Here is a 20,646-nt window from a genome sequence, read left to right on the forward strand (position 1 = left end):
ATGAATCCCTCGTGCCCTGGGATCCATACCAGTTGCACCCTGTTTTGCCTTCCAAGCTGGTTCAGGGCTTGGACGCCATTATATACCAGTCTAGAGTCCACTCTGGGAGCTTCGAGCGCTTTGAGAATGGCCTGACTGTCGCTGAGTATATAGATATTCTTCCCTTGGGTTCGCCTAACTATATTCTCATGCACACAGGCAATTATAGCGAATGTCTCGGCTTGGAAGACAGTGGCGTAATTGCCCATGCTTATACTACTACTAAAGTCATTTGCATAAATGCCTGCCCCCGTACCAGATTCTGTCTTAGACCCATCTGTGTACCATATGATGTCGTTTTCATCAGAGATTGGTGCTTCAAGACCTTCGGTCCACTCAGCCCTTGTTGGAATTTTAACGTTAAAATTCTTATGGAACACAAACTTGGGTTGCATCTTATCGCAGCCCATGTTCGTAATCCTTTCCATGAAATTGTCACATTCCATGTTTGTGTGTTTGGTCTTTGGCTTGCTATCGCTCCAGAGGCCTGTTAGGGTCAACCTGTGTAGCGATTTCCGCGCCTCAGATTGTATCACTAGGTGTAGCGGCGAGAGGTCTAGCAGTACCTCCATCGCCGCTGTTGGCGTCGTTCTAAACGCGCCAGTAATAGCCATGCATGCCGTTCTTTGTATTTTCATAAGGGCATCCCTGCATGTGCTCTTTAGTGTCCTTGGCCACCATGCCAGGCATCCGTACAAGATGATTGGTCTTACCATCATGGTATAGATCCATCTTAGTACCTTTGGGTTTAGACCCCACGTTTTGCCATAAGCCGATCTACACATTCCAAACACTCTAAGTGCCTTGGTGGTTGTTAGTTCGACATGCTTTCTCCAGTTCAGCTCTTTATCTAGTGTAACGCCTAGATATTTCACTTCATCGGACATTTCCAGTACCCTTCCATAAAGCTTCAGCTGCTTCATGCCATTAAGGGTCTTTTTCCTGGTAAACGGTATTACCACTGTTTTGCCTGGGTTTATGGAGAGTTGATGACAGTTGCACCATCTCTCCACTTGCTTCAGTGCTTTATTCATGATTTCCGATACTGTTCCCGGGAATTTCCCGTTTACAAGAATCACTAAATCATCTGCGTACCCTACCGTATGTATTGGGCCTTTGTTTAGTTCTTCCAACAGTGAGTTAACTACCAGACTCCAGAGAGTTGGTGAGAGAACCCCACCCTGTGGACAACCCTTCGTGGTCGTAGCTAATATTTCATCTCCCATAAGGGAGGATTTTATTAGTCGGCTATTTAGCATAGTACCAATCCATCTACAGATTGTTGGTTCTATGCCGTGTTTAGATGCTGCAATATTGATTGCCTGATACGTGGTGCGGTCAAATGCCCCCTCCACGTCTATAAAAGTGGCCAGACATAGTTCTTTGTTCTCTATCGCCTGTTCCGCTCTGGTTGTCACCAGGTGTAGTGCCGTTTCAGTCGATTTACCCGGCTGATACGCACACTGCAATTGGTGCAGCGGATGCCTCTTAAGAGGACCATCCCTTATGTGTCTGTCTACCAGTTTCTCCAGTGTTTTGAGGAAAAACGATGACAGACTTATCGGCCTGTATGATTTGGCTTCTGTGTAATCTGCTTTGCCCGGTTTAGGCAAGTACGTTACCTTTACCATCCTCCACACACGCGGTACGTGTCCGAAGGCTATGCACGCTCTGTACAGTCTACCTAAGTGCGGTATTAGTACATTGGCGCCCTCTTGTAGTAGTATAGGGTAGATTCCATCTGGCCCCGGGGCTTTGTATGGTTGAAATGTGGATAGTGCCCATTGTATCTTATCGTGATCTACTACCTTTTTAGACGTGTCCCAGTTGTATCTGGCCGTGCTGATGGATTGTTCCATTGCACCGGTTCCATCGTCCGTTACGCTCTGATGTATTATCGAGCCTGGGAAGTGTGTGTCACACATAACTTTGAGGGTTTCTAGCCCCGTTTCAGTCATTCTTCCGTCACTTCTTCTAATGGAAGTGAGTGGAACTGACTTCGTTGCAGCTAGTGCCTTTGTAAGTCTCATGCCTTCCGGTATGGACCTGATTTGATCGCAATGGTTCATCCATGCTTTCCTTTTTGCTTTCCTCACAGCTTTGCTGTATTCCGTGAGTTTTCGCGCGTAATGCTCGAAGTCGTTGGTCCTTTTAGCATCATTGAAGACAGCCCTGGTTTCCTTCCGGAGTTTTGCAATCTCCGGGTTCCACCAGGGCACCTTCTTCGCCAGGATTTTCTTTTCCGGGCAGTTGTTTGTCCAAGCTGTATAGACAGCTTGTGCTATTCTGTCTGTTTCAAGTTCTATGTCAATAATAGAGTTTAACTTGCCTTTAGGGTCTCCCAGTTCCACCTCCAGGTCGCTTTTGAACGCTAACCAGTTGGTGTTCCTGGGATTCCGTTTGCGTATAGTTTCTAATTGGATTTTAGTCTTATACCTGAAGCATATATATCTGTGGTCCGATAAAGAAATCTCCCCAGAGACATGCCATGAGCTAATCTTATTACTCGCGTTGTTGGACGCTAGCGTTATATCAATAACCTCCCCCCGCCTTGCATTGACGAATGTCGGTTCATTGCCTTTATTTAATACATAGTTGTAAAGAAGAGCTTACCAGAAAATCCAGTACCTTCTCTCCTCTTCTGTTGACATCCGAGCTCCCCCAGATGACGTGGTGAGCATTTGCATCGCAGCCGATGATCAGGTCGGTGTTCGCCTGGCTGCCGTAAGCAGCGAGATCCCTCAGTTGCCCAGTGATTGGATCCGCTGCCTCGTAGGGAAGGTAGGCTGATGAGATGATTAGTGCCTTACCCCCCCCCCCCCTTGTTTTGGATCTTGACCGTAGTCAGATCCCTGGAACAGAAAGCATGTAGAAGCAGAGCGTCAATGCCATTTTTAACATAGATACATGTCCTCATAGTACTCTCAGGACAAACATATAACAATGTCCCGCCAGTACCGTTTAAGCCTCTTATCTCGCCTTTGTAAATGTATGGTTCTTGAATAAGAGCAATATCGAATTTATCGCTTTTTAACAGCTTAGCCAGAAGGGCAGTGGCTGCTTTATTGTGCTGGAGATTAATCTGTACGCACCTTAAGCCCTCCATTGCGGCGTTTATTGTTTGGTGGTGCTGAGATCAGCAGCCACCTCCTGGACCGTGTCGTCGAAGGACATGGGTGACATGGTACCCTCCAGGTAGAGTTCCGCCAGACCACGCAGATCCTCTGAGCCCGCCATCGATGAAATCGGTGACGATGCTCGAGACATGCGCGGTCCAGCATGGTCCTCTCCTAGCTGCACCATGCCCCCGGCCTCCTCCGACTGATCCTCCGCCACCTCCACAGGTGCGTCACCGGCTGGTGGCGCCTCCCGTTCCGGGGCCCCCCCTGTCGCCACAGCGACCGTAGCCTTCTGGGCTACCTCCCCCCCCTCTCCCCCCTCCCTACACGGCTCGACCTCAGCCCCCCCAGGCCCCTGCTCCCGCGCTTCCTCCAGAAGCTTGAAGTGGCTGGTGTCGAGCCCTGTGTGCAGAACGTAGTCGGCCTCCTTGATGACGGCGGCCGACACCCGGTCCATCAGTACGATTCGCCTGGTGCTCGGCCCCGACCCCACGGTGTCGACTACCTTCCACTCGCTCGTGCGCAGCCTAGGGTTCCTCCTCTGCAGCACCCTGAGGGCTCTCGCCATGTCCTGAGTGCCATCGACCACCGTTCTCCAGGCCATCTTGACCGGTTTCGGCAGATCTTTGGCACTCACGACCTTCAGGCGCAGCCCGGCAATCTCTCCACCTCCGATTACCGTGCCGAGCCATGCCGCGGATTCCCTCCCCTTGCAGGTGACGTTGAGCGCGCCCCCCACGAGATTGCCGAGTGTGATGTCGGGCATTGGTTCTTCGGCCTCGTCAAGAGATAGGAGCAGAGCTCCTACGATGGCCGGCATATGCTCCTGCACCACTTTCTCGGCAGGAAAGGCCACTGGGACGATGGCCATCTTCTCGCTCGCCGTGACTTCCGCGAACGATCCCCCTACCTTCGCTCTCTTGGAGTCACCAGCGAGCAGAGATGAATCGCCACTGGCCCCCAGTGACCTCTTATTCTGTGGCCTTCCCGCTCCACTTGTGGAGGGTCCGGCCACCGATTCCGCGTCCGTTCTAAGTCGCGCCTTCGCACGCCTCTTCTGCCTCCTGGATTTAGCGGCTCCTCCACCCGACTGCACGTCCACGCCCTTAGGCATGGCCGCGCTGTCGAGGGCGCCCGGAGCAACGCCAGCAGGATTTGGAAGCGGTGCTCCCGTTTGCCTCTTGCAGTAGGCCATCGTTCCGCTGCCTACTCCTCCGGCACCTGCGCTAGTCGGTCCCCCTGGGGGAACTTGCTCGGCGCGAGTGGTACCTTTGGAGTGGCCTGCTCCACCATGGCCTCTGCCTTTCGCGCCGTGCGCGTCCTCCGTCCTCGCGGACCGCCAAACCTTACCGCTACCTACTCTCGCGTTCCTGTCAGGGACAGGCCCACTAAGAGCTGGTGCAGCAACCTTTGCGCTATGCGCCTTTGCCTCATCCCGTACGGGTCCGGCTTTTCCTCCTTCCGTCGTTTTTGGTATTATGCTGTCCATAAACCACCAGTGAAATTTTCAGCAGCTTGGCTCCCCACCCTCCTCGGAGCCTCACATTTGGGATGCTTTGACGCATCAGGGATACCAAGCTGATATAGCGTCCCAAAGTGCGTTGCCCATGAATCCGCACGGTGCCAAAACCCTAGTCAGCTCCACAGCCGACATGGGAGTCGTGCTCCGCCGATTATAGACCCCTACACCCCAGGACACTCGCCATGCGGCCATCTGACTGGACACAACAGCCGATTGATCTTGACTGGCTAGGTCTAGACCTCCCGTGTGAGATGAATCTAGAGCCAAAGGAACTTCTTCTAACGGGGATAACGACAACAGACCCCCGCTTCGCGCCCGCTCCCAGGATCTCCTTCTCCACCCGTACGGGTCCCCGCGCACGGCACAAACACGCGGGTGGCATTCTACCGCTAATCATCCTTCTTTGTGGATGAAAAGCCCGCTGCGACATGCCACATCATCGCTTACGGCTGATTACGTGGGATATGGATCGTTATTTGCGGCCACCAATCTTCCCGCCCCTGCATGCTCGCCTCCGTCAAAGGAGACGAACCTACAGTGGCTTTTCGATGTTGGCACACAAATACAGATCCTTCTGAGGGATAGGGATGGGTTGGGATTGCGTGAAGGGTGTTCTTTGCACTGGTTCACTTACCTGGCCCCGTTGTAGATGAAGTCATACGGTTGACATCATCGACTTCGGAGCCCGGCGTTCGATCCGTTGCAAAACTCACCCTGAGATAGTTCAACTGGTTGTTTCCGTTCTGCCTGTTTCTACGGTAGAACCAGGCAGTTAACAGGCAGTAACCTCGGGAAGGAGCACAACCAGTTTTGCCTCGAGGATCTCCGCAACTTGTGCTCCCCCCGAGACCATTCACCATGCCAACTACCGGACAGGTAGCTACCATAGAGACAGACCCATCGCAAGCAGCGACCGGCCGCAAATTATTCCTTGCATATGGACCCGCCTCCGCCCAAATAATACTGGGTAGTAAAAACATTTCCCTTAATCTTTTTTTTTAATCGTGTTGGTAAGATTATCAATATTAGGTATCACATTTTCAAAGACATTAAAATTATTATTAATAAGTAAACCCACCTATACTTACGTAAACATACTTAAATGCATGAAGTTTTAAATATATATAAACAGCCTGGCGTCAAAATTGAATGGTGTAATGGTTGAAAACTAATGTTTTTGACGTGACAACGTCTTATAAATCGATGAACACCGGTAGCATACTTCTACACTCCATAGGTAGCATGCACGATAAAGTGTCACGTTGTGGACAAATCTCCATGGTAACGTTGTGGACAGATCTCCATGGTAACGTTACGTAATGTAATGGTAATTAATGTTTTCTAATGACGTTATCACGCAAAATTATCGTCCGTAAACCGACTTTACAGACAACCATATTTTTTTTATTTGTATTTCTACAATCTATTTAAACAATTACCTACGTATTAAATATGATCGTAAAAGCTTTTTATAAGTCTCAATGTCTTATAAGTTTACCTAGAATTATTTCAGCGCGGGACTATAGAAACTTCACCATTACGAAGCATATTATCTCTTGCGCATTTTTCATCCATCACGTTGTTTTCAACTAAAAGAAAGCGAATCTGAGAGCCACAAGCAAACCTTAATAACTTTCCGACATGAAAGTTTAAAAGTGATCCGAGTCCCCACCCTGCTCCGTTTCGGGGAGGGGGGTTGCCTGGCAACGCCGCCCGCCCGCCCTACGCCGCAAATCTCCGTTTGATACGGAAAACCGAAAATTTATTGTTTCTAACACAGATTTCTGTTGGTCATAAAAAGCTAGAGCAATTTGTGCTGTCTGACAAAAATATTAGGCTTCCTGTTTCGTTGATTAATAGGTTACCAATTGAAGTATTTACTAGCATGATTCTGATGGACCTACCTACTGCTTTTTTCCGGGTACCTAATATTATTTTTGCTGTGGTACTATGTAGGTATTAGGTACAGCTCAGTCAAGGTTTATTTACCTTCCAAAGCAGATTAGTGATTAGGTTGATAACCATACACCAAAAATATGTATAAGTGCATGTATTAACAATTTAACACTACAAAAAAATTTAAAGTAGGTACATTTTGTGATTGTACTTAATTGATTGCAAACAAAATCACAAATTGTGTATATGTAACAAAACTTACAAATTATGCTTGTTGTATTGTTAAAACAAAAGACAAATAGAAGATACATAGTTAGTATAGACAGGTATAGAGTAGATAGGTATAAAGGACGTGTAAAAATATGAGGTTTTATATTAACAACTAAATTGATAACAATTTATAAAACTGCATTTCTCATAATTGCAGTACGATTATCTAACCATATTAAAGTAATTCTCTCATCTGTCCCCAGACTAAGCTGAATCGTTCACACACGGAACAAAAAACCTCCATGCCTGAGCGGAGAAGGCAATTAGCATGCAAATGTAAGAAAACGACCATTAGGCAAGCCTTCACCACGCAGTACGCAGTCCCGGCCGTATTGATCATGCGAACCCCACACGGTTACATACGCCCGTCTCTTTTTAACTCCCTCACAACAGATCACTATTAAACATAAATATTTTCATTACCAAAATGTCTTGTCTCTTTCCTTTTCCCAAACCAAAACCGACCTTACTACGAGATAACTTACGACTCGTATTCAAAGATGGTAATGCAAAGTCGTTTAGCATTTTAGGTTACTCGCCAAGAACGTTGTTGTGCTAGCAAATTCCGTATCTATTCTTAAAGGAATAAAGATCTATTTCACGAGTGGGTTAATAGAAAATGAATTCTATTACGGAATTCGAGGGATGATTGTCGATAGATAGCGAAATGGCTTGACGAGTGCCGCTTTAAGTTGTTGACAAGTCGGAGATTGTACATAAGGAGGATATGTACCAGGCGATGTAAAATGTTAAAGTTTCCTGCATATTGCTATTTCTACTTATCTTGATACTTGTGCAGTAGGCATTGCTTGCTCCTTTTGACTGGCTTTAGGAATCAATTGCGAAATGAAAAACAAAATCGTATTAGAAAAAACGATTCAATCAATGATTGGCTACTTAGGTACATTGCTCCTGATAAGTAATCCAATATGATGATATGATGAATCCGTATAACGAAAGAAACACGATGAAACTTAAAAAATAATAATTTAATAGTTCACTGGTAACAGAACTGAATAAAAGTGTGTGTCCATTACTTTCTAAATACTATTGACGTTTTTAAAATCCTATTAACTATGAAGAATTACTTATTTATGTCCAGTAACCTACACAAACCTATTTCACAACCACTACAATGTTCTATGTATATGTATAGTTCAGCCGCACGTACGTCCCTATAGAGTATAGACGACTAAAGACGTGGATACGTACCAGACCCCGACCACGTTAAGTTTGCACCGACTCGACACTGACAATGCATATACATATCCCATCGGAGCACCATTCTTGACGTATCACTTATTTAGCATGAAAATTTAAGCTGCATTTCCACTGAGACGGATCCAGCGGAGCGGAGAAGAGATGTGGATTATAACCAATGCTATTGGTTAATTCCTCTCATCTCCGCCTCAATGGAAAGGCAGCTTTAGCGTGGTCCGACTCAAAGCTTCTTACAATTTTTACCCGACCCCAACACATTATCTTTACCCGACTACAGCAAAACGAGAAGGAATTATAATGGTCAAACGAAACCATTCGATCGAGAACGAGATACAAAAAGCGGCCAAGTGCGAATCGGATTCACCCTTGAAGGGTTCCGTAGCAGCAAGTAACATAATAAAATTGCGGTTTACGATTAATGACGTATTAAAAAAAAACTACTTACTAGATCTCGTTCAAACCAATTTTCGGTGGAAGTTTGCATGGTAATGTACATCATATATTTTTTTTAGTTTTATCATTCTCTTATAGAAGTTACAGGACATACACACACACACACACACACACACACACATTTTACCCCTTTGGAAGTGTCTCTCGCGCAAACTATTTAGTTTAGAAAAAAATGATATTAGAAACCTGAATATCATTTTTGAAGACCTATCCATAGATACCCCACACGTATGAGTTTGATGAAAAATTTTTTTTTGAGTTTCAGTTCTAAGTATGGGGAACCCCCATATTGTTTTTTTCTATTTTTGAGTGAAAATCGTAATGCGGTTCACAGAATACATCTACTTACCAAGTTTCAACAGTATAGTTCTTATAGTTTCGGAAAAAAGTGGCTGTGACATACGGACGGACAGACAGACAGACAGACAGACATAACGAATCCATAAGGGTTCCGTTTTTTGCCATTTTCAAACTTTTCAAACTTCAACATTTATTCAGCAAATAGGCCACAGGGCACTTTTACACGTCAACATTGAATTTACATACAAGCAAAAATAATAACAATACATCAACAATTTTACAAAATACAACTAACTGCAACTAACCAATTCAAACTAACGTATTACAATTACTTAGAGATGTATATGGGCTCTTAATGTCGAATTACATAAAAAAACTATAATAATAATATAAAAAAAATACAGATACAAAAACACAAGTAAAATCTATAATATTTAGAGGTGTAAATGTCTCTAGGTGTCAGAACTATAAGATTATATAGTTTATCAAATTATCCTTAGAGATGTATATAGGTTCTCCAAGAGTCAAAATCCTGTATAATTAACACATTCATTAAGAGAAAAGAAACATACGAGAGTAGAATGAGGCTGAGACGCCTGTAATTAAACTCAAAAATAAAGTTACTAAGTACAACAGCTCGTGTTAGCTTAAACAGACCAGTCTCCACAAACAGCACCCGTTGGCTACGGAACCCTAAAAATACCTATTAAAATCTAGTCCCTATGTCTGCAATGCGTATTCTTCACACTACCTACATACATATGTGTAATCTTGAACTACCTGGCCTCGCGCGAGGCCCGACAGAATGACCCTTGTTCCCTTGAGTGTGGAACGGCCCCTTATTTGGGACGCAACGTGTGTGGACACCCTGGCACCGTCCCACCTCGGCTCAACATCATTGAGAGCGGGCGGCGCGGCCGCAGCTGCTGAGGCGGCAAAATGCCGCAAATATATAGCTCTCACTGACCGACATATATTTGCGGCATTTGCAGTCGAAACTCTGGGACCGTGGTGCCCAGGCGCTCACAAATTAATCCGGCATATCTCTAAAAACATCTTCCAGGTCACCGGGGACGGCAGGGCTGGCTCGTTCCTCGCCCAACGGATCGGCATAGCCATCCAAAGGGGGAAAGCAGCCAGCCTTATGGGAACAGGGATCGGACCTGGGTAATCTAGCCTAATATATAAAGCCTGACCAGGAATATATGATCACGCGTCATGTTGCGGAATTTCACTGGAACAAATTTTTTCATACTATACAGAGGGCCTACCGCGAACCACGTTCGACGTGTTGCCTCCCTGTCGCACTTACGTACAAATTTACAAGTGCGACAGAGGGGCAACACGTCGAACGTGGTTCGCGGTAGGCCCTCTGAACTGTCACCCTATACACAAGAAATACAGCGCCCTCTTGACAATGATCATATATTACTGGTCAGGCTTTACATATGTTATGTTATGTTTTATTTATTTTTTAGGTATTAGTTTTAGTTTTGTAGGTAGTTTTTACTTTAGGCTACTTTTTTGTAAGTTTGATATTAATTATGTTTATGGTTTTAAATAAAGTTCCTTGTGTAATTGTGTACAACGTACATAACCAAGTTAAGACACACAACTAGTAAACATGTTGTTTACATTCAACTTTCATGCATTAAAATGTTCTGGCAAGGAATTATCGACACGTGTCAAACTGAGTAACTACTCGTACATGCTAATGTAGTTTGCATGTTGAAAGGAATTTAAGCGTAGGTAATGCGTATTTTTGCAACCGTTTTCAGCAATCCCAGCTCGACGAGTTAATTATGGCGACGTATTTTAAATTAAATAAAGTTACGATGAAACTACGGAGGTATTTACTTATAAGAGTTATAAGTTATATCTACGCTTTGTACATATTTGAAATGGATGGAGCAAGAATTTTATTCCATAGGTAGGTATACACACGCACCCAGCGGTATGATCGAAAGTTTTAATTTATGACCCATTTTGTATCTTGTCACAGTGACAATAATATGAGGTTTCTAGCGACTTTCATATTGATTGTCACTGTGACAAGGTACGAAATGGGTCACAAATTAAAACTTTCGACTGTACTAAAACGTTCTAAGGAAGTTTTAAGTTACAATTAGAACGTATAACTATCAAGATATTTGTTTGGCTTACGGCTTACCTATTCTTGTTAACGTAATGTATCGCAAAGTTCTTTATTTTTACTCACAAGTGCGTACCAATGCAGGATTGTGCTGTGCTGTGCAACTATCATAATGATTTTGCTGATTGTAGGTAGGAAATAAACTCAATCTATTATTAATATGCATGTCTAAGTATTTGTTTGTGAATTTAAAATGCTCCTTAAACAAAAGAGTTAAAAGCAGGTTGAAACCTATATATTGCAAATGGGTTATAAAATGGGTTTTAGAATAGAGTCCGACCATATTCAGTTTTCATTCCAAGTGGAAATGCGAATCGGTGCAAACTTAGCGTGGTCGCAGTCTAGATACCATTTCAAGACTTAAGTAGCAAGTCATAAGTACATTTTTATTTCATAATGTTTTCTAAAATTATTTAAGCATGGAATGAATTAATTAAATTTCCACCAGTTGACTTGAATTTACCGATGCTAAAGTCAGACCGTAAAAAGTCTGCAGCGATTTTGATAGCCCACGCAGTGCAAGTGTCATTTTAAACGTCAAACTTCTATGAAATTATGACGTATACATAACACTTACACTGCGTGGGCTATCAAATCCGCTGCAGGCTTTGTTTGGTGCGATGCGACTATAACAGAAGCAAAGGGAGAACTTCTTTCGTACTAGTAACGACATCTATGAAGGGGTATAAAAACTAAACATCACCTTAAGATGCCATGCGCACAACTTCCATAACCTAGCAAGCGACTCTATTCATTATAACTTTATGATAACGTTTGAATTCGCTTGCAGTTTTCACGCGTGCGCCTTACGATTGATTTTCACTGTCGCTGTGAAGTTGACAGATGCGTGTTGTGGAAATCTATTTACGATTATTTAAAGGCGAAGTGTTTGATTCAACAGTAATGAAGATTGAAGGTAAATGGCTATACTATTACATTAGTAGTAATTAACGGGATGTATTGTGGGCCCCCATTTATTTAGTTTTGTCATAGACTTTTAATAATTTGTGATGTTATTGGTTAGAATTTGGTTGGTTATTAAAAATGTTTCTATTTATTTGTTCATTATGACTATTATGTTATGAGCATGAGATGGCTTTAGGACAATTGAGACATTCACATTTAATTGTATGCTTAACTCGATCGCATCTTACATGTATTAGCCATCACAAAATTAAGAGAATCAAAAGCTAACGCTGCACCCTTACTGATGGTTGGTTTTTTTTCAGTAGGTACGTACCTAAGTAGGTCTGTACTTGAGAGAAAAACACAGTAAGAGAAATTTTCTGTGATAATATTTGGAATATCCACCAATAGGTTGGTCAATAATCAGTGTACGAAAAAAATCGTAAGACGAAGATTTAAAATCATATTATATATTATCTTTACCACACGTATTTCAATATCAGCCATAAATATTATATGCATGATTTTAAAAAAAAGTAGAGAATACCCATGTATGCATGTATGCCCTCGATATTCTCTTGAGTAAACTTCAATCCCAGAAAACCTTGAAGCCAACTCAAACGTACATTTTGACATCAAAATAATGCCATATAGTGTTATCCTTAGAGTCTGTGCGGAAAGAGAAGAGTCGTGGAAAGTATTCGGCTCCATACATTCCACGAGTCTTCTCTTTCCGAACAGGCTCTACCTCTAGAATGCTGGAGCGAGAAACACACGCGAATGATAATTAAATATGATATCTTTTTGATGTCAAAATGTACTTTCTAATTGGTTTCCTTGTCCCCATAAAAATAAATATTATAGGACAATTTTTACACAGACCAACCTACCTAGTCCCACTGTAAGCTCAATAATTGACAAGGCTTGTTGTGTGTGGATATCTATCAACTTGTACGTTTTTCAAATACATACCTAGAAATACCTGGACTTTATTATTGCTAAATATTATAAGGCGGCTGTGTGGTTAAATTTTATTTTATAAAAACAACGATATATTATTCCGGATTTGATATCAATCAACATGATCATTTTCTTTGACATAAATGTCCACAAAAGTGTATTTGGTGAGCGGATAAAGGAATTTTTGACCCGTAAGGGCATTGTGATCGGCTGGATTAGGGTGTTATCGCCATAATACGGTGGGTTGCTGAGTACCACCAGGGGCCTTGTTCGATGTGACACATTGCCAGTAAGGGCGGTAAATCCTTTTATCCAACTTATTTTTACTTAACCAATTTTTAAACAAGCAGATACGTCGGCGAGCGATATTCCAATTTTATATTTATATTAAAGGAAATAAGAAGGAAAAAGAAGTAGGAAATAGGAAGGAAGAAGGAAGGAGGAGGAAGGATTGCGCAGGTTGGGGTTGAATCCCTGCCGGAAGCGTAAATTTTTCCATTTTTTCCTTTAACCCTTAAATTGGCATTGTGCATCACAGTGTACGTTAGTTAGTAAAAATTCATGTCGTAAACATATCTAATTTCCTAAGCTTTTATTAACAGAAACTACTTAATAATTATATTATCGATAGTAATTAAATATGTGATATGGCAAAAAATTCAAATTAACGTCGCTATCAAAAAATCTGTTCGAAGCGGCGACGCTCGCCAGTACCTCTAATAAGTTTTATTAAATTTTAACAACTTTTCTGTATGCAAGTTATGATTATTATGTTTTGTGTTTTATAAGAAAATGGTAAAGTATATGAACAATTGGTAATTTTGTGTGCATAAGGCATAATAATAAAGATAATCACTGGTAAATTGGAATGTACACCACGGTTACCGTTGACAAGTTTGTAAAGATGTAGTTACATTCAACTACGGTAACCACCGTGTACGTTGCCAACTTACTGTACTTAACTTTTGTTTTGAATCTAACGATTTTGCGTGTCCTTGTTTATTTAAAATATTTTTAAACAGAATGGTTTCCTTTCTTTGTCTGTAGTAAGTACTCAACACTATCTAGATCGCATAAGATTTTAGTTTTAATTCACGTAAAAAAATTATGTTCTGATTATGAATCAGATTCCGATGAGGAACCAACGCGCATTCAAACAATACTATTCTGACGATAGCTCTGATCCACCTTCTTGAAATTCTTCTTTGGAGCGATTAAATTTGCTAGACAGCTTGTCGGACGAGGATGAGGTCGATAAATATAATCAAGCACGATTTAATTCCGAAAGCACGTTGATTCTCTTTCGAGCGTATTAGAGTTCTATAATCTCCATCTACAGTTATTTATGATGCTTTGCCTACACTACACTTGAACACTCATCGCCATTAACTACATACTAGGGTAACAAGAGCTTCATATAAACACGTGAAATGTACCAGCCTGAAAAAAAAAACAGAATTAGATACAGCTTTAGGTTACTTTTAGAACTTCCGGATTGAGCTATTCGAAGGACATTGTAAAGCGACGAAGATTGGTAACCGATGAAATGAAAGTTGAGAAACTGTGCTATAAGAAAAAAAATACAAAAGGCTCTGAAATAGCGTCCTACAGAGTTACAGACAGTCTTTGGTTTAACATCTTGGGGCATTTTCCTGAGAGTGGACCGAAAAATTTACACTACAGATACTGTAAGGAGGGATAGACGAAATTTTATTGCGTAAATGCAATATGCTCCTTTGTTTCATTGTCGGAGAAACAAAAAAACTAAATTGCTTTTAATAATTTCACACTAAATTACGTTTTTTCATAATAATTTATGTTAATTTTTATATAATATTTTACTGGCTTCTTGGCAGCGGTAACCAGCGTGTACATAGAACAATGTTACTTTTCTTGTTATAAAATTGGCAACGTGCATGGTGATGTACATAGATTTTCTGAAAAACCGATGATACTGGATTAAAATTGGTCATATTGATGTCCAAAAAAATCATATTCATGAAAATAGCTCGTATTTTTATCCTGTTAAACTGTGTGAACATGTATCTATAATTTTTTGTCTAACCAAATACGGAAGTGTCTTCGGCATGTTAGTATACCTACTCGGATGAGACTATAGTAGTATTATGTTGGCTTTCTAGACTCTTCAGTGTGTCAGTCCTCTCTCGCGCCGCTTGTGACAGACACCCCGACATATGGACCGCGCACTTGTCGACGCAAGCGCATAATTTGTCCTCCATTACGCCTACAGGTCCGCAACTTTACAAATCACTTGCCTAAACCATTAATCTCATAGACATAAGGTACATTTTGATAGTAGCAGGAGCAAAGATAAGTTGGTAGAGCATAATAAAGAGGGTCCGATTAAAGGCTCGTCTTTCTGCCAACTGTTCGATCTGAGAGAGGGTGGCCACATTTAATTATGCATTCCGACTATTGAAAGTAGTACTTTGTAATGGATTTTATAGTGACACAGTACCTACTTAGGAGTAGATTATATTAATAATATTAATATCAAAGTGATCAAAGGAGTAAAAAAATGCTATTAAAATGTTTTTTGCGTTTAATGTTGTTTTATAATACATATATATCATCTTTTAATTGATATTAAATTATGAAATGTGTAAGTAGACTTAAGTACCTAACGTAAATTAACTACACATTATTGCACTTACTAAGGATGTCAAACACTAGGACGTTTACCTTATATCTTGTGTTGGGTACTACCTAGTAGAGGGGTTACCAATTAGTTTCTTCAGGGTTCTTCTCCTTGACTTTATTAAATAAGCAAAAAAATAAAATAGGTCGGCGGTCCGGATGCGGACCGCAGTCCGCCATTTGGTAACCCCTGTCCTAGTATGCTACTAAATAGGCTATGTCAGGTAACGTTCACTGGTTATTTTATTTAAAAAAACCTGCTCAACATAAATACTATAAAAACTTTAAAGCCCACGAAAAAACTATAATGTTGTCAAATATTTCATACGATGCAAGCTGTCTATTGGGTGTGAGCTTAAATAAGTTGAAATATTTCAGATAAATTAGCTACAACGACTTATAGCTATCAACATTCTGCAAACTTTAACAATATGTAAAATAAGCTAATTTGACGTTCAAACTAAACATTTAATTTGACGTACATTTACTGTCAAATGAAATGGGCAGGAGTGAAATGAAGTGTGAATATTGCGTCTCCGCGGGGTATTTGGACCGCGGGGCTCGGCCCCATGGGGGCACCAGCTGCCCTACCCTTTATGTTGCAAGTACAATGGTGTTCAAATTACAGACAGGTACCATTCAATGTTGATCTTGTTTCATTGTTTAGTTATTTGTCGCGAATATTGACGGCACGTGCGGACTATGCTGTGAGTTGTGACCGAGTTTCGACTTAAATTGATTTGGCAACTGTTGCGTGATGTTTTGATTCACTATGATCTTATTATCTGATTGGGGACATTTTCTTTCGGGGATTTCGTCAGAATATTCGCCTAAAAAAAAAGATTAACCCCGCGGTTTATAGTTATGATTGGGGTGATTATGGATTAAATAAATAAATAAATGAAAATGAACACACTGTTTCTGGGTATGTACCTAATTTTGTCAAAAAATTGCTGTACTAATGCGTCCATGGAATTCGAACTCATAGTTTTCTTATTTTGAGATAATTGCTACATGTCTAGAAAGAAAAGTAATAACGAACTTCGGTTTTTATAATTCCCGCATAATGCACCTGAAAATAACTAGGCAACTACCTGTGGGTTACCTACGGAGCGTGTAAAACCTTTAATACCTAAAATTATATACCCTATTAATTATATAACCTAAAATTTCTGCTACCGAAGAAAAATTAGCATTAAGCGTTTAGTGTCCTGCACATAGTACAAAAACCTACATTTCTAGGATCTAAAACATTGTCATGTGTTAATTTACAGCATTCATGGTACTGTTCCTATCCTCGCTGGTCTCCGCGCTGCGCCGCGGCCCGCATCACCCCCACGGGCAGTCTCCAGTGGACCAAAAGCACCACCACTACAGACCGCCGCGTAGTGCGGAGTCTCTCACGGCAGACGCTCAACTACTTCACGATGTACAGTGAGTGATATATTTTGGTTCAAAGCGTGCTTGATACTACTTCTGGTCCCAATGGACTCCGCGCTGCGGCACGGTCCGCATCGTCCCTACGGGCAGTCTCCAGTGGACCAGAAGCACCACCACTACAGACCGCCGCGTAGTGCGGAGTCTCTCACGGCTGACGCTCAACTACTCCACGATGTTCAGTGAGTGATATATTTCTAATTATAACTTTTAAAACCCCGTTGGTCTCCAAAGTTGCACCATAGGGCCCACAGGTCGCAACATCTACTCGACCTGGCTGCCATGGTTCAGAAACACCACCACTAATTAGCGTTGCGTTGCAGAGTCTCTTACGTCACGATGTGATCTTGGTCCACAGCGTGATAGCTACGTGCCCTGGGCCATCGCAAATGTTTCTATTTGTTATCTGTGGTCACTGGTCACCATGCCATAGCGTCCAATCAGCTTGCACTGTTGCTGTTCATTGGGTTAGAGACGCTGCTGCCGCATTCTCACATCCATATGTTTATAGCTATTTCACGATGTTGCAGTATGCATGATTGATGATTTTACTATCAAATTTATTATACTTTGTGTACATACCTGCAAAGTAGAACGACATGACGCTGTTATGTTCTGTCCTGCTAAGATGAATTGCCTAATAGAATTTTGTAATTAAAACTACCTCAAACATACCTAAGAATGGAGATTGAAGTCTTAGCTACCTAGCTAAGACTTCAATTTCTACTTACTTATCTAAGACAGGATATCTAAATCAATTTAATCAACATTTTACATGTCTTCTTCCAGGCATATAGAAGAAGACTCCAAAGTATTGACTCCTGAAGCGCTTGCGAAGATGACGCCAGAAGAGCTGGAATTCCACTACTTTTCCGCTCACGATTTCGACAGAAACTCTAAATTAGATGGACTAGAACTACTAAAGGTAAAACGAAACTATAAATGGCTTTGTTTGATCTAGAGAGAAATTAATTAAGTACTAGACATTCACTCCCAACCAACGTAACTTCTAACTAAACTAAACTTTTAGCTAAAGACACTACGGTATATAGTATAGAAGGCACTTAACCACTCATTTGCTTTTGGTAACTCTGGTTGCCAGCTGTACTGATCGCTTATTCATAACATTAACACATTCATTGCCACCCAGCCAAACAAGACATCCGCGCCAGGCCTCAACAATTTCGTCATATAAAGCAGTAGTACCACGATCCCGACTATCGGGTCGTCCGCCCTGAGAACGAAATCATAAAAGACTCGATAGTCGGGATACCCATTAATACCCATAAATAATTTGTTTTATTTTATTTCAGGCGGTGTATCACACAATAGAACACGAAGCTCACGATCCCGACAACGATTCCTCTATAGAGCCTGAAGCAAACGACCTTGATGCCTACATAGGTGTGTAATTTGTGATACTTTAATGTAAGATTTACGATTTTTTTACGATTACAATTTAAAGACCGTAGTACAATAGGGTCCGTATACCTACAATCTTTACTCTATTACCCATCGTACTCGTACTTCATTATCATTATAGTTAACGCACGAATATCGCGGGTAAGTTGTTCTAATTCTATTGCTTGAGTTATTCACTGATTAACTATTATTCCTAATTTTCATGAATTTACATTTATATAAAGGTAAGATGATGATCAATGTTTATTTTGCTTGGCCCAAGAGGTACCATCATCCGTAAAAGTGCATGGTGACTTTATCAATGAATTCAGCTCACTACAGTTTGAAATGACTTACTAATTTTTGCCTGTATGTTCCTATTATCCTCGCTTGACCTTAGATCTTATGTACCTTACAGCGTTAGTGGACCGCACGCTGCAATCGGACGACACAGACGGCGACGGCTACGTGTCGTACGCGGAGTACCGCGCCGCCCGCGCCAACAACCCCAGGGAGCGGACGCCAAGGGTGCTGGCTGCTAACTCTCCGCCTTAATACTCAATCATCTTCCTCGCGTTATCCCGGCATTTTGCCACGGCTCATGGGAGCCTGGGGTCCGCTTGAAAATAAATCCCAAGAATTGATGCAGGCACTAGTTTTTACGAAAGCGAGTGCCATCTGACCTTCCAACCCAAAGGTGAAACTAGGCCTTATTAGGATTAGTCTGGTTTCCTCACGATGTTTTCCTTCACTGAAAAGTGACTGGTAAACATCAAATGATTTCGTACATAAATTTCGAAAAACTCATTGGTATGAGCCGGGGACATCCGGATTGAAAGTCGCACGATCGTACCGTTGGGCCACCAGCGCTCTTCTCCGCCTTAATACTGTTCGTTGGAATTATAGTTGAATTATCGAGAAGATCGAATTGCATTTGTAGTGGTTGTATGCTGATAGTACAAGAAAATAGAAAATTCAAATATAGAATGCCTGTAAACAAACAATACTACTACATAATGCAATTCCACGCTCTCGATGATTCAACTTATACTAGACTAAAGACAGGTTATAAAACTTTTAGGTCACGTGTTGATGTCAGCTTTAACAGTGACTGGTCCGTCAAACAGGGATACAACCCGCCTGCCCTAGATCTAAAGTATAACGCTTGGCTGAAGCTTGGTTTAAAGGGGAGTACTTAATGCAATAAAACTTTATGTTCTATCAATCTGATGAAAAAGTATACATTTCAAGAATCAATCAAGATAAAATAAAGCGCATTGGTTACTAATGGATTCATACATATCTAAATGGATTCAAGAGAATTTTATTGTTATAATTTTACCAATTCTAGTAAGGAAGACATTCGAGTGTTCATCACTCTGTCCCAGTATAATGTCATATTTAACCGTAAGACATTGTCAATAGAGGTTACAGCAGGAAGTCATTTATCTCTGTATCTTTAGGTGTTTAAATAAAAATAAACAAAATCTACCCTCAACTGGCTTAAGGAGCCATTTGAGGGTAGATGAAAACATTACATGATCAATGTAGGTTAAAGTCCAGTCGTTCAGTGACAGATACAGGCGGTTATGTATTTGGTCGGTTAACCAATAAATGTTATAACTACCCGAAAATGTACAAATTGTTTGTTTACTTTTATTTAAATACCTAAAGATACAGAGTATAAGTATTTGCGCATTAATATGTCGATCACTAGGACGTTAAACCTTAAACGTCAAAATGTTGGTATGACAATAAATTAGATACAATTTTAAGAACGGAATAGGTTGAGCCTATTAGGAATGGTCTAAAGTTAATTTATAGTGTTTTTTGTATAAAATAAATGTAGGTAATTATAAGTAAGTGATCAAGACTTTCTTAGTAAGGAATTGTGATCAATGTATGCGGTTTAATGTCCTTGTCTGTAATATCGCATACCACATGTTTGAAATATGATTTAATTTTTGTCTTTTTCTCTAAAATATAACACGAAGATGGTAAATAAAAATACTTTTATTAAAAGTTATATTTCTAAAATTAATTTTATCATACCTTCTTCCATGATAATTATTATTTACATGACTAAACAGTTAGGTACTGGAATATTAACTGAGCAAATAGTTTGTACTGCCTACACACATATTATAATTTCTCATAGGATTTGAACAATAAGTACTACACTCATCATCATCATATCAGCCCTTTATCGCCCACTGCTGAGCATAGGATATATAAGTATATATATACATATACAAGTACTACACTAATTCACATGAATGTAACTAAAACTAAACTCAAGTAGTAGAATACAT

The 20,646-nt window shown here is 41.1% G+C and overlaps 1 protein-coding gene and 1 long non-coding RNA gene across 2 annotated transcripts in view; both read left to right on the forward strand.

The window, feature by feature from the left end:
• Positions 1–20,646, forward strand: part of LOC134796815 (uncharacterized) — a 210,742-nt gene that overhangs the window by 41,862 nt on the left and 148,234 nt on the right. The gene's annotated exons all lie outside the window — the stretch shown is intronic.
• Positions 11,666–19,235, forward strand: LOC134796879 (multiple coagulation factor deficiency protein 2 homolog). The gene is made up of 5 exons (XM_063769083.1): positions 11,666–11,888; positions 16,771–16,930; positions 17,723–17,858; positions 18,247–18,337; positions 18,753–19,235. Exons 1-5 carry the CDS (start codon positions 11,816–11,818, stop codon positions 18,887–18,889), a joined length of 597 nt encoding a protein of 198 aa, XP_063625153.1. The 5' UTR covers positions 11,666–11,815; the 3' UTR covers positions 18,890–19,235.

This window comes from Cydia splendana, chromosome 14 (assembly GCF_910591565.1).
Source record: "Cydia splendana chromosome 14, ilCydSple1.2, whole genome shotgun sequence".
NCBI classification, from domain to species: Eukaryota; Metazoa; Arthropoda; class Insecta; order Lepidoptera; family Tortricidae; genus Cydia; species Cydia splendana.

What these genes read in the sequence shown, in the direction of transcription:
- LOC134796879 (XM_063769083.1), top strand. Translation starts at nt 11,816, where the DNA reads ATGCGTGTTGTGGAAATCTATTTACGATTATTTAAAGGCGAAGTGTTT. An exon ending in CAACTACTTCACGATGTACA is followed by an intron (nt 16,931 to 17,722) that starts GTGAGTGATATA and finishes GTCTTCTTCCAG; the next exon opens with GCATATAGAAGAAGACTCCA. An exon ending in ATGGACTAGAACTACTAAAG is followed by an intron (nt 17,859 to 18,246) that starts GTAAAACGAAAC and finishes ATTTTATTTCAG; the next exon opens with GCGGTGTATCACACAATAGA.